General features: G+C 39.1%; 1 protein-coding gene across 1 annotated transcript in view; it reads left to right on the top strand.

Moving 5' to 3' along the window:
- HAO1 (hydroxyacid oxidase 1) overlaps nucleotides 1-11,764 on the top strand; it is a 57,732-nt gene extending 45,968 nt beyond the window's left edge. Inside the window, exons 6-8 of the mRNA XM_002829948.3 lie at nucleotides 8,874-9,032; nucleotides 9,145-9,214; nucleotides 11,083-11,764. Of these exons, the coding sequence (XP_002829994.2) occupies nucleotides 8,874-9,032; nucleotides 9,145-9,214; nucleotides 11,083-11,153 (300 nt within the window). The 3' untranslated portion in view covers nucleotides 11,154-11,764. The remainder of the gene's footprint in view (nucleotides 1-8,873; nucleotides 9,033-9,144; nucleotides 9,215-11,082) is intronic.
- The last annotated feature ends 2,421 nt before the right edge of the window (nucleotides 11,765-14,185 follow it).

Below are 14,185 nucleotides of genomic sequence, written 5' to 3'. Positions count from 1 at the left end.
AAAGCTTAGGCCCGGGCAAAGGGAAGTGAGCTGCAAATAGGCTACTCTGGCTGAGTTGTGAACCACCTTGGCTGCACATTGGAATCATCGGGGGAACTTTAAAGAATCCTGATCTGCTCCCCAGGTCTATTTATCAGAATCTCTGGTTGAGGCTTAGGGGTGTATAGGCACTAGTATTTTTTTAAAGCTATCAGGAGATTCCAATGTGCATCTTTGGTTTTTATGCACTGGAGTAGGCAAATCAGAGTCCAAAATCTAGGTGTAAAAGTGAACTAAACTGGCCTGAAAGGTGTGGGACTGAATAGAACTGTATCGAAGAGCAATTAGTCCCTGAAGATCCTAAAGCCAAGAAAACTGACAGAGGCACTTAGGGCAGACTTTAAGATCAGGGACTGGGGTCCAGAAATGGATCCGAAGCCATGGAGATGGACACAGTTCCTGGGGTGGATTTTATGGATCCATGATCCAGAATGGGGGCCGGGGGCCATTGGTGGGGTACTATCAAGTGGTTCCCTTATGTGCTGTCCACTTGCGGGGATTTGGCCAAGCCTCTTGTAGATGGAGCAATGATGTTGCAGATATTTTTTGCTTCTTCTCTGGCCCCATGTGGACCCCTCTTTGCAGTGTGATAAGCCCAAGTGTAAAATGGGAAAGAGTGAGATGTGCTCAGGGAATACTAAATAATCCATCTTGTTTGCAGTGTCTGATGCTGTAACTGCCCAACCGGTTCTCCTTGTCCACTGTATAGACAGAGCCAATTTATCAAGACAGGGGAATTGCAATAGAGGAAGAGTTTAATTCACGCAGAGCCAGCTGTACTGGGAGATTGGAGTTTTATTATTACTAAAATCAGTCTCTCTGAAAACCTGGGTTTCAGGGTTTTTAAGGATAATTTGGTGGGGAGGGGGTTGGAAAGTGGGGAGTGCTGATTGGTTAGGTGGGAAATAAAATCACAGAGAGTCGAATTGTCCTCTTGCTCTGAGTCAGTGCCTGGTTGAAGGCCACAAGACCAGATGAACCAGTTTATCAGACAGTGGTGCCAACTGATCCAGGTACAGGGTCTGCAAAATATCTCAAGCATTGCTTTTCGGTTTTACAATGGTGATGTTATCCCCAGGAGCAATTTGGGGAGGTTCGGAATCTTGTAGCCCACAGTTGCATGACTCCTAAACCATAATTTCTAATCTTGTGACTAATTTGTTAGTCCTGCAAAGGCAGCCTAGTCCCCAGGCAGGAATGGGGTTTTGCTTTGGGAAAGGGCTGTTATCACCTTTGTTTCAAAATTGAAGTATGAACTAAGTTTCTCCCAAAGTTAGTTTGGCCTACACTCAGGAATGAACAAGGAAAGCTTGGCAGTTAGAATCAAGATGGAGTCAGTTAGGCGAGATCTCTTTCACTGACCTATTTTTCTCAGTTATAATTTTTGCAAAGGCTGTTTCAGTGGGAGTGGGAGAGTTTTGGGAAATGCATCTGCCTGGATAGATAAGGAAGGAGATCCTTGACTATTATGAGTCATTGGGTGTGCAATAGAAGAGCCTTGGCTTAGCAGCAATGAGTCTTATAAAGTGGATTTTGTCATGACAAGAGGCAGAAAGGCCAATGAGGTAGTCTTTATAATTACCATAGCCAAGGAAAGACAGAAGGAGGGCCTGAACTGCAGAAGGACAGAGGGAATTGCTTTCTGCTCCCTATCTTGGTTTCCTCATCTTTTAAAATTTAAACGTTTAAACTGTAATGTTTTATAATTTGATTTACACAGGCAAAGTAACCAGCATCGTATAACAAGACTTTATATATCTATGCATATTTACTAAGTAATATATATATTTGTTAAATATATATATATTTGTTAAATATATATATATTTGTTAAATATATATATATATATATTTCCTATCTATCTATCCACCTATCTATCTATCTACTAAGTAATGTGGGTGAACTTTCCAGACCACCACCTCTCTCAGAACTGGATTCTTATATAAATATTTTCCCTTTTATCGGAACCCTTCAGTGGTAGTTATTATATAGATGGTTGGAATTGGGATGACCATTTGAATTTATCCACACAACAGGAAAAAGAGTAGAACAAATACTTTAGCCAACTAGTAGTGGTCTGTTGTTTCACTGAACTAGCAGGTTGATTTAGTGACATTCATAGACCGATTGTGTGGCTGTGATGGCGGAGTAAACGATGGCAGGGAATATTGGATGTACATATCGCATTGAGTTTTTCCTAAAGCACTAATGGTAGGAACCAAGTAAGTCTTTGTATATTGTAAGATTATACAGTCAAGTGGTGGCTCACGCCTGTAATCCTAGCACTTTCGGAGGCCAAGGCATATGGATCACTTGAGGCCAGGATTTCGAGAGCAGCCTGGCCAATGTGTGAAACCCCGTTTCTACTAAAAATGCAAAAATTAGCTGGGCATGGTGGTGCACTCCTGTAATCCCAGCTACTTGGGAGACTGAGGCAGGAGAATCGCTTGAACCAGGGAGGTGGAGGTTGCAGTGAGCCGAGATCCATGCCCCTGCACTCAAGTCTGGGCAACAGAGTGAGACTGTGTCTCAAAAAACAAAACAAACAAACAAAAGATGAAAAGTAATGAAAATTGGAAGTTGTCAGCTCTTTGCAACTCAGTTTTGCTCCCAGAGACACACTGTTCTAGGTGATATTAAATGTTGGTTGCAGGTAAACAGAAGTGGAAAGTGAAGACCTCTTCTGAGTAGGGTGGAGAGGTTAGTCACAGCACAAGGCTTTTTCTCAGATTTATGACTCACTTGTGTATGGAGATGTAGACTTAGTGGGTGGGCCAAATTGTTTTCTAAAAATAAAATATAAATCTACTGAAATCAAATCTAACTAGATTTTAAGGGAAAAATAGCCAAATGGTGTTGCTTATTTCCCTCTCGCTGAGAGAATATGGACACATCTAGAAGGGCTTTTGAGTTTGTTCCCTGAGACTGTTTTTTAAAAAACAATAACCGAACCTAAGACCTGAAACTATAAAAATTCTGTAAGATAACATTGGAAAAACCCTTCTAGACATTGGCTTAGGGAATGATTTCATGACCAAGAACCCAAAAGCAAATGCATTAAAAACAAAGAGAAATAGCTGGGAATTAATTAAACTAAAGAGCTTTTTGCACAGCAAAATGAACAGTCAGCAGAGTAAATAGAAAATCCATGGAATGGGAGAAAATCTTCACAATCTATACATCTGATGAAAAACTAATATCCAGAATCTACAACGAACTGAAACAAATAAGTAAGAAAAAAACAAACAATCTGATCAAAAAGCGGACTAAAGACGTGAATAGACAATTCTCAAAAGAAGATATACAAATGGCCAACAAACATATGAAAAAATGCTCAACATCACTAATGATCAGAGAAATGCAAATCAAAACCACAATGCAATACCACCTTACTCCTGCAAGAATGGCCATAATCCAAGAATCAAAAAACAGTAGATGGTGTGGATGCAGTGATCAGGGAACACTTCTACACTGCTGGTGGGAATGTAAACTGGTACAGTCACTATGGAAAACAGTGTGGAGATTCCTTAAAGAACTGAAAGTAGAATTACCATTTGATCCAGCAGTCCCACTACTGGGTATCTACCCAGAGGAAAGTAAGTCATTATTCGAAAAAGATACTTGCACACACATATTTATAGAAGCACAATTCACGATTACAAAATCGTGGAACCAACCCAAAAGCCCATCAATCAATGAGTGGATAAAGAAACCGTGGTACACATATATGATGGAATATTACTCAGCCATAAGAAGGAATGAATTAACAGCATTTGCAGTGACCTGGATGAGATTGAAGACTATTATTCTAAGTGAAGTAACTCAGGAATGGAAAACCAAACATTGTATGTTCTCACTGATATGTGGGAGCTAAGCTATGAGGTTGCAAAGGCATAAGAATGATATAATGGACATTGGGGACTTGGGGGAAAGAATGGGGGGTGGCGAGGGATAAAAGACAACAAATATGGTGTAGTGTATACTGCTTAGGTGATGGGGGCACCAAAATCTCAAAAATTACTGCTTAAGAACTTACTCATGTAACCAAATACCACCTGTACCCCAATAATTTACGGAAAATAAAATAAAAATTTAAAATTAAAAAACAAACCAACAAAAGACAATAATCAGCTGGGTGCGGTGGCTCATGCCTGTAATCCAAGCACTTTGGGAGGCCGAGACGGGCAGATCACCTGAGGTCAGGAGTTCGAGACCAGTCTGGTCTACATGATGAAACTCTGCTTCTACTAAATATACAAAAATTAGCCGGGCATGGTGGTGGGCATCTGTAATCCCAGGTACTTGGGAGGCTGAGGCAGGAGAATCACTTGAACCCGGGAGATGGAGGTTGCAGTGAGCCAAGATTGCGCCATTGTACTCCAGCCTGGGCAACAAGAGCAAGACTCTGTCTCAAAAACAAAACAAAACAAAACAAACCATAACCCTCCTCTTTGCATGTCGTATACATGAGGGGAGATACTTGCTTGAGTTTTGCCTCACACTTTAGAGCAAATTTAAGGCTCATGATGATGAGAGAAATGTGAGAAAGGATTCGGTGTACCGCAAAGTACAAAGTTCCCTCAGTGTGTGGGTTTTTCTGTGAGTGGTAAAAGTCTTGGGGGAGGCTGTGGTGTCCAGGTCTCAGTACTTGCACAGAAGAACTTGCTATACTGCAGATTTTGTTATGTCATACGTCAGAACCACGGAGGCAGCATGATGTCATGGGAAGAGCACTGAAATGGGAGTCTTCTCTCACCTTTCTTAGGGGATAAGGGCTAGGTGAGTAAGTCAATGAGACTTTAAGCCCAAACATCTTCACAGTATTGTGTTGCTTACAAAAAGAAAGTGGACAACAATATGAATTATACATTTCTATTAGGTTGGTGCAAAAGTAATTTCACCATTACTTTTAATGGCAAAAACTGCAATTACTTTTGCACCAGGCTAATATAAATCACAGAGTTTGCTTATACGGAGAAATACTTACTGTCACTAGGAGTCCTAGAACAGTAATTTAACTTCAGTTCATCTTAATATGTTGCTTCTGAGAAGAGTTGCCATCCTCTGCTACACCCCAGAAAAACTAAAAAATAAGATTGTGTTGAAAATACGCTTATCACCTCATGGTTATAATGTGATCCAGATTGAATTTGAAGTAATTAGAGAATAATAGGATGGAATCAAATTGGTTTCTAAAATACATAGCAGTAGATCTTCTCAAATTAAGATTCTCTGGAGTATTGGAATCCTAAGAGCATTTTTTTTTTCAATTTTGCATTTTCATTTTGATGCTATCTGGACACAAACTACCTCAAGTTTAGAAATAATGTCTTTCTTTCACAGTGAAAATTATCAACGGCAAAACATTTTTATAGAATAAGCATTTGGGTTGTTAAGTTCTTGGGGATGTTCTGTGAAGTACCACAAGGGATTTGAATTTTCTTCTATAAAAAGAGTCCATGCAATTCCATCTTTGAGAAACATTTAATGTATCAGTTGGCTTTTGCTGTGTAACAAGCCACTCTGAAACTTACTGGCTAAACCACAATCGTCATTATTACATTTTACAATTTTGTGGGTTGGCAATTTGGGCTGAGATCTGCTCAGTGTTTCTCTGGTCTTGGCTGGACTCACTCACATGTGTCTGTGGCCAGCTACTAGGCCTACTAGGAGGCTGGCACAGGATGAGCTCAGCAGGGATGGCTCTGCATTGTCTCACATCTTCCAGCATTCTCATGAAGTGGCAGGTCTCCTAGAGAGTGAGTGGAAGCATGCAAGGCCTCCTGAGATCTAGGCTTAGAATGGGCATCCTGTCACTTCTCTCAATTCCACTGGTGAAAGCAAATCACAAGTTCAATTCAGATCTAAGGTGGGAGAACAGAACCCTCCTTCCTTTCCCTTTCTGCCATAATGTTGCAAGGAAATGAAGATAAAGAGGAGATCATTGCAGCCATTTTTGCAGTTGCAAACAATCAGCAAAATGTATATGAACCAGTGATTTTCTAAGTGTGCTTAGGAAAAGCCCCTTAGGGCTGCATGGTGAAGTGTGATGGGTGGAGTGGGTAGACAGTCAAGGGAGGATTTTTGGGCAGTGACTTGGACTCTGTCTCTTTTGCGTTTAACTAAGCACCTCTGATTCCATCTGCTTTTGTTTATTTTAAACTATTTTGATTTGAACAAAGGTTTCCATACCTAAAATGTCAGAAATCAAGAGTATAACAATAAATGCAATAGGAAGATGGAAAGGTGAGAGCTCCTTGCCAGCAGAAGTTGTGTTTGGGGGAGGGGTTGGGGGAGCAAGTTGTGCAGGGAGCATTCTGGAAGAGTGTGACTTGAACACAAATGAGAAAGAGGATTCTCTTTGCGAGTCAGATCCCTGTGGGTTTCTTTCTACATCCCTTACTCTGCCTAACATTAGTGCCTTAAATATACCAGGTCCTTTATAAAGTGTTTGATAAAACAGTGAATAGAGGGATGAATGAGCAACAGTATACAGGGATCTTACCTTATTTTCCTGGAGATTAACTCCAGTAGAGTTAAATCCACAATTACTTGCCCGAAGAAGCACTAAGGAAATAGCTAAAATGAATGGTCTCACAGATGTATAGAAAGCTGAAAAGAGGGAAACATAAACAGGACCGTAATATAGTGAGTCTGTCTACTGTATTTATTTATCTAATCTGTTTGATCAGAATTATTTTGTGTAATATACACCTAGTAAAACTGCAGCTATTGAAAGAAAAAAGGGAGGATTGAAACGCCTAGCAATAGATGGAACATTGTTGTTCACAGACACACGAAACACAAATCTGGGCTCTGTTTTTTAACTCAGGATTCACATTTTTAAGTACTTTTATTAAGTTTACTTTTATTAAGTAAAATTATTAAGTAAATTTATTAAGTACCTTTATTAAGTTTACTTTTAGGCCAGGGTAGGCATTGGAAATTACCTAAACACACTTGATTTGACTGACTTTGAAAATGTGTATTGAACCCAAGCTGGATAGTATTTTTTTTGGGTTCTGGTTTCAAATGGGGAAATATGCTTAATTATAGCTTGCATCATCGCTTGGAAATTGTAGCATTTATACGTTGATGTAACTTGCCTGAATGCAAAAAGAGGACTCTGTATAGGAAAAGGGACATATGTAAATAGATCCAAAGCATGTTTGGCAAGGCAGAAAAGCTAAAAGGGAAAGAGGAAAATCGCATTACCTGCCAAACATTTAGGGGCCACATGCCAAGTGTTACCTTCACTTCCTTCCAATCTGTAGCCCTGTTTGGTCTTCAGCCTCATACATAAAACCCTCTAAAATTTTAGGGTAGAAGTGGGATAACCTCTGAGTGATTTCAGCACAATTATTTCTGGAAAAGGTGGACTTGAGTGTATGGCAGCTTCCTCAGCATACATTTTAAATAGGAACTGTACTTAATTTAGATTTTTACATTTTGGGATGAATGTGGGTGATTTCTACAGATTTCGACCTCTAGCTCACCTTGTAAATTGTTTTAATTCTCAAATGCAGATTCACATCAAAGTAGCCAATTGCATTAGTTAGCTACTGCCATATGACACTATAAAATGAACAATCCCAAACTCAGTGATTTAAATCATTGAAATAAATGATTTCCATGAAAGTTTGTATTGACCAGTGTCTACTGATCTAGGCTTGGTACTAGCTAGGTGGCTGGTATCCAACTGTCAGCTCCAGCTGGGCTTGGCTGTGCTAGCTCTGCTTCCTGAATATTTATCCTGGGGCCAAAGATGAGGGGGAAACAATACCTGGTGGATGGTCTTCTCATGGTAAATGACAAGGTGCAAAAAGTAAGTGGGAATACATGAGGTTGCTTAAGGCCTATGCTCAGAAATGGAATTCTACCAGCTCTGCTCACATGTTATCGGCCAAAGTGGCCAAGGCTAAGGTGCAGGCAAGTGCACTTTGATGCCAACTTATGTCCATCATCACCAACTGCCAATCAAGACCAAGATCTTTATGGTGCAAGTGGTCATATTCCTTAAAAGCAAGAAAAATGTTTTCACAGAGTTTTCTTTAATATATGGTTGGATGCAAAATATGTTGGATGAGAAAATAAGAAACTTAAGTTGTTTTATTATTAGTTGTGTTTGCATTTTACACACTGCTTGCACTATTATCTGAGTATGAATTTTAACAATTGACTTGCAATGAGTAATGTTCAGAATAATTTATGTCAATAAAATACTTCATTTACTTTTATACATTTTATAATCTCAGCATTTTGGGAGGCTGAGGCAGGCAGATCACTTGAGGTCAGGAGTTTGAGACCAGTCTGGCCAACATGATGAAACCCCGTCTCTACTAAAAATACAAAAATTAGCTAGGCGTGGTGGTGGGCACCTGTAATCCTAGCTACTTGGGAGACTGAGGCAGGAGAATCGCTTGAACTCTGGAGATGGAGTTTGCAGTGAGCCGAGATCACAAAACTGCACTCCAGCCTGGGGGACAAGGCAAGACCCTGTCTCAAAAACAAACAAACAAAAAAGTTATGAAAGATCAAGTGTTTTATGTTTATAATTTTTTGATGACAATCTTTGAATATAAGAAACAGAAAAAAAGACAGCCTTGCACTTTAAAAGAAAAATAAGCTACTCATTTCCAAATTTAGTTGGTGTTTTAGTTACTAGCATTTGTACCTCTCTTCTTTGAGGAGGAAATAATTTTACCATTGACCCCAAACCTACTTGGCTTCTTTCACTCTAAGCCCTAGCTGGATGTGTCAGTGGTTTTTGGAGGTGGAGTTGAATAACAATTCAGTGTTAATAGAGTCACATTATTGAACTTTTCTTTCCCCAGATTGATGTTCTGCCAGAAATTGTGGAGGCTGTGGAAGGGAAGGTGGAAGTCTTCCTGGATGGGGGTGTGCGGAAAGGCACTGATGTTCTGAAAGCTCTGGCTCTTGGCGCCAAGGCTGTGTTTGTGGGGAGACCAATCGTTTGGGGCTTAGCTTTCCAGGTAATTGGACAAAGAAATAAATATATAAAATAGACAATTCGACCGTAAAACAAATGAATAAAACAAGTCAGACTGATTTACACAATAGTTCTGTATCTTTTCACTTGGTTAGGGGGAGAAAGGTGTTCAAGATGTCCTTGAGATACTAAAGGAAGAATTCCGGTTGGCCATGGCTCTGAGTGGTAAGACTCATTTGGTTTACAACTTTCTTTTCTTTTATGATCTTTAAGTCAAGGTCCTTGGTGGAGAGAAGTGAATTTGAAAGGGAAGAGTGTGGATCATTTGAGCATATTAAATTTGACATTGATTCCATATTTACAGCTTTGAGGAACTCTGCATGTGCATAGTCTCTAGTAATTACTTAACCTCTATATTTCACAGCTTTATTAGGAATATTTTGGTGAATACGAGTACTTAAAGGTGGTTGCAACATCATACTCTTCCTCATCTCATAACACGTAAACACATACATCTACCTGGATAGTCAGCAGCTCCCTTTGGACATCTAAGTGGCATCCCAAACTCTTACCTGTCCAAATCTAAGCTGCTAACTTTTCACATTAAACCTGCGCCACCTGCAGTTTCTCCATCAGTTCATGTTAATTCCACAGTTTCAGTTGTTCAGTACAAAAATCTTCAGTCATTCTTGACTCTTCTTTTCTCTCACACCTTCTTACTCATAGGGGCTCGATCTTAAAAATATAATCAGAATCTGACCTCCCTGTCATCTCCACTGCCACCGCCCTGGCTGGAGCCATCATTGTCTCTCATCCCGTGGACATTGTGGGTGGGCGCGTCTATCCTCACCTATCTCCCTTCTCCCAGTCTATTCTGATCATGGCGGCCAGAACGGTTCTTTTAAACATTAATTGAGATCATATTACTTTGCTGATCAGAAAACCCCCAGTGGCTCTTGGTTTACTCAGAGTAAATGCCAAAGTCCTTATAGTGGTTTACAAGGCCTCATATGGTTTGACTCCCGTCATCTTTCTGATCCCAACTTCTACTAATGTCACCCTTACTTATTCTACCCATGTGACATTTTGCCTCCGTGATGTCCCTTGACTGAGTGAGATATGTTTCAGCCTTGGGGTATTTGCAATGGTTGTTTGCTCTGCCTGGATGCTCTTCCTCCAGATAGCTACATGAAAAACTTCCTCTCATCTTTCATGTGTTCACATAAATTGTACTTTCTTAAAGGTGCCTATCCTGATTACTGTGTTTAAAATAGCAATTTATCCTCCACCCATCTATTCAACTCCCAGTTTTCTTTTCCAGTTTTCTTTCATCCTTTTTCCATAGCACCTATTGTCTCCTATATATCATCTATCATAGAATTTCCTTTTAAAATTATATGCATTATATATTGTCTGTTTCCCCTTTAGAACATAAGATACATGAGGCAGGGGGCTTTGTTGTCTTGATTGCAGTATTTTCAGTGTCTAGAGCAGTGCCTGGCACACAAACAATACATATTTGCTGAAAGAATGAATAAATAAATAAATAAATACGTGTTAAAATATTACTAGTGACTATTTCTAGTTTGACTCAGAAAGAGCCTGTAGCTAGAAAGAATGGCCGTGAGTTATTATCAGCTACCCCATTTTTGAAGGTAAAGAGGGTTTCCTTTTCTGTAATCCATATGATCTGGATTGTCCCCATAGATAGAACTCCCCAGATAAATGGTCTACTCACTACTGTACTCAGTCTGCAGACAGAGCCTCAACAAGAAGAATGCCATTCTGTGAATCCTCACTACGCGTTTTAATTTGCTACAGACATATCCTAAAAGAGAGCTTTCAGTCACTGACTCTCTATTAAATGTGGCAGAAAGAATATACTCTTTGTGTTAATAAAAATATGTGCCAGTCATTTTGTGTTAAGGACTGTTTAGGTAATAAAAAATGGTCTCATGCCACATAAGATTTGGCAAGCCTACCTTGAATCATAAACCTTACATTTGTCAAATTTTACATTCCTTGGGAAAACGATTACCTGCCTGATTATTATTGCATTCAGTTCATATTAAATGTATGCATTATTTTTTCAGGGTGCCAGAATGTGAAAGTCATCGACAAGACATTGGTGAGGAAAAATCCTTTGGCCGTTTCCAAGATCTGACAGTGCACAATATTTTCCCATCTGTATTATTTTTTTTCAGCATGTATTACTTGACAAAGAGACACTGTGCAGAGGGTGACCACAGTCTGTAATTCCCCACTTCAATACAAAGGGTGTCGTTCTTTTCCAACAAAATAGCAATCCTTTTTAGTTCATTGCTTTTGACTTTTCAATGGGTGTCCTAGGAACCTTTTAGAAAGAAATGGACTTTCATCCTGGAAATATATTAACTGTTAAAAAGAAAACATTGAAAATGTGTTTAGACAACGTCATCCCCTGGCAGGCTAAAGTGCTGTATCCTTTAGTAAAATTGGAGGTAGCAAACACTAAGGTGAAAAGATAATGATCTCATTGTTTATTAACCTGTGTTCTGTTTACATGTCTTTAAAACATTGGTTCTTAAATTGTAAACTCAAGTTCAAAGTGTTGGAAATGGCTAATTCACAACTTTGAGAAGGTAGCACTGGATAGAATTGGAATGCGGGCGGTAATTGGTGATACTTCTTTGAATGTAGATTTCCAATCACATCTTTAGTGTCTGAATATATCCAAATGTTTTAGGATGTATGTTACTTCTTAATCAGAGAGAAATAAAGCATTTTTGGGAAGAATATATCTAGCATTTGTAACAATATGAAATTTTAATTTTATTTTCTGAACCCTGATTATCTCCTTGTTTTCTTTCTGCATACCTTATTGGTTCTCCTATACCTCCTACTTCTCTTTCTTTATTTTGATTCTTTACCCTTGATAACCATGTGCAAGGGTAGCTACATAATGTGTGAGGACTATGCCAAATTAAAATGTGGGCCCCTTGTTCAAAAAGCAAGACAAAACCCGTTTCCTTCCTTCCACAGTTTTTCTCTTAAGCTGTCACGGAGACTTGCTGTTTCATGTCATGCTTCCTTGGGCATGGGGATACCCACATGGCAAGAGTAGAGCCTTCCAGGTGCCTGGGGTATTGCCTTACAACTTGCCTTGATCTTACCTGTGTCCATGCCCAGAACCCTGCTGGGGGTGCAGAGCAAAAATACTAAGCAGAATGCCTGAGCCAGCAACCAAGAACTCACTTAGCAGACATGGGGAGGTGGCAGGAGATGGAACAATGTATGATGCTAGGCTCTCAGTGTCCCTGGCACACGTTCCATAGTTGCATCGCACTTCACTTATAAAACACAAATTCAATGATAACATTATTAAATATTTCAAGCCAATAACCACAGAGCATCAAACCCTAAGCCAGAGTCCTCTTTCTGAGCATGGAGCCCTGTCCACTGCATGAGGAGCATACCCATGAAGCCCTGATCACGTGACTTTTAGATTCATTCCCAAACCAAGCATTTTACAAATTGGAGGTGAACTAGGTAGCCAAAGTAATTTTGAAGTTGATTTTTCGTCATCTCTCTGGTTGTTCAACCACTGTGAGGTACTGAATGAAACAATTCAGAGAATCACTACCTGAAAATATGATTATTATATTACGTTTTATTATTATTATGCTTTATTATTCCCAGAACTCTTTCTCTCTCCCTTTCTCCTTCTAAATGCTAGCAGATTCCTAAATATTAGCATGAACACACAAAAAACATTTTTCTGAAATTATATACCAGTCTGGTAAAAAATAATCACTCAACTTCATGAAAAAGAAAAGTTATCCCTTAACTTTTTCTCAAAATACACAAAGTAAATATTTCTATCATATCATGTAATTGTTTTATGCTTTTCCAATTAATATTAATCAATGAATAAGTATATAGTAAACACCTCTAATTCCCTCAACAGATTCAAAATGCCTTTTCTGTTGGCACAGAATTTCCATTTTGACTACATCACAGTGTGTGGTTGTGTGGGCGCTTGCTTAAAAGTTGATAACTTCCCAGAAAATAGAGATCTCCAAGGGGTGTTTTATGTAAGGTTTATGGAAGTAACAGTGAGAATGGGGATTACTGGTCTTAATTTGTGGGTTTCTCATAATTTTTAAGATTCCCTGAGCCACAATAACTCCTTGAATGTAGATTTTCATTTATTTTTTCAGAGTTGGAATATATCTGAATGCTTTTTGTTTGATAATTTTTTCATAATCAAAGATATACAGCTGTTTGCTTTTACTTTTTTTTAATGAGTGATATGGACCCAATTGTAACAGTACTGAAATCAAAAGTGTGTAATGGTTAAAAGAGGAATGGTGTGTGTTGGTTGTACAATCCCTTCCAAGAGTTTTGAAACTTAGGTTTGATAGATTTCTTTGAGGAAGCCAACAAACGCCTCTCTTCCTAGGTTTCTTGAAATATGTTGGCGGGAGGGGTAACAGGGCTTCATAATGGCCACCTCTGCCTTTTGTGTATGTTATTTTGTGTATATAGTGCTCTAGAGCAGTTTCTCAAGCTTTGATAGTGCATCAGAATCAACGGCAGGACTCGTTGAAACAGATTGCTGGGCCCCACACCATGGATTCTGTTGCAGCCATCTAAGTGAGCCAGCTGTTGGGTATGGGCTCCAGGCAAAGAGGCCAAGCCTCACCTTAAAAGGCCAGCTGTTCCTTAGCCAACTGATACTTTTTCATTGAATTGTATTTCTTATTGACATATGAAATTCATACAGCGAGGTGTGTAAGGTGCTGAAACCTGAGTGTATCGGTGGCTACACTTTACATTTACACTTATATGCCTACCTCCCAGATCAAAATACAGAACATTTCCATCATCTCCAAACATACTCCTTCTACCAGAGATAAACCTATGCTGATTTCCATTGCCATTGATTGGTTTTCACTGGCCTTACACTTCACATAAGTGGAACCATACAGTGTGCACTTTTGTGTTTAGTTTCTTTTGCTTAATGTGAAGTCCATTCATGTTTTTGAGTGTATCAGCAGTTAGTTCTGATTATTGCTCTGTAGTAATCCATTGTAGGAATGTACCGCAATGTATCTATCTCTTCTCCTATTGGGTTTTTTTCCAGTTTTCTGCTGGAAGTTGATTCTAAATGGTTTTTACAAAAACACAAATTCAGTGTTATTTTATAATTTTTCA

Source organism: Pongo abelii, chromosome 21 (assembly GCF_028885655.2).
Source record: "Pongo abelii isolate AG06213 chromosome 21, NHGRI_mPonAbe1-v2.0_pri, whole genome shotgun sequence".
In the NCBI taxonomy this organism is placed as follows: Eukaryota; Metazoa; Chordata; class Mammalia; order Primates; family Hominidae; genus Pongo; species Pongo abelii.
Note: the sequence above shows the minus strand (reverse complement) of the source record. Positions and strands in the feature narration are given on the sequence as shown.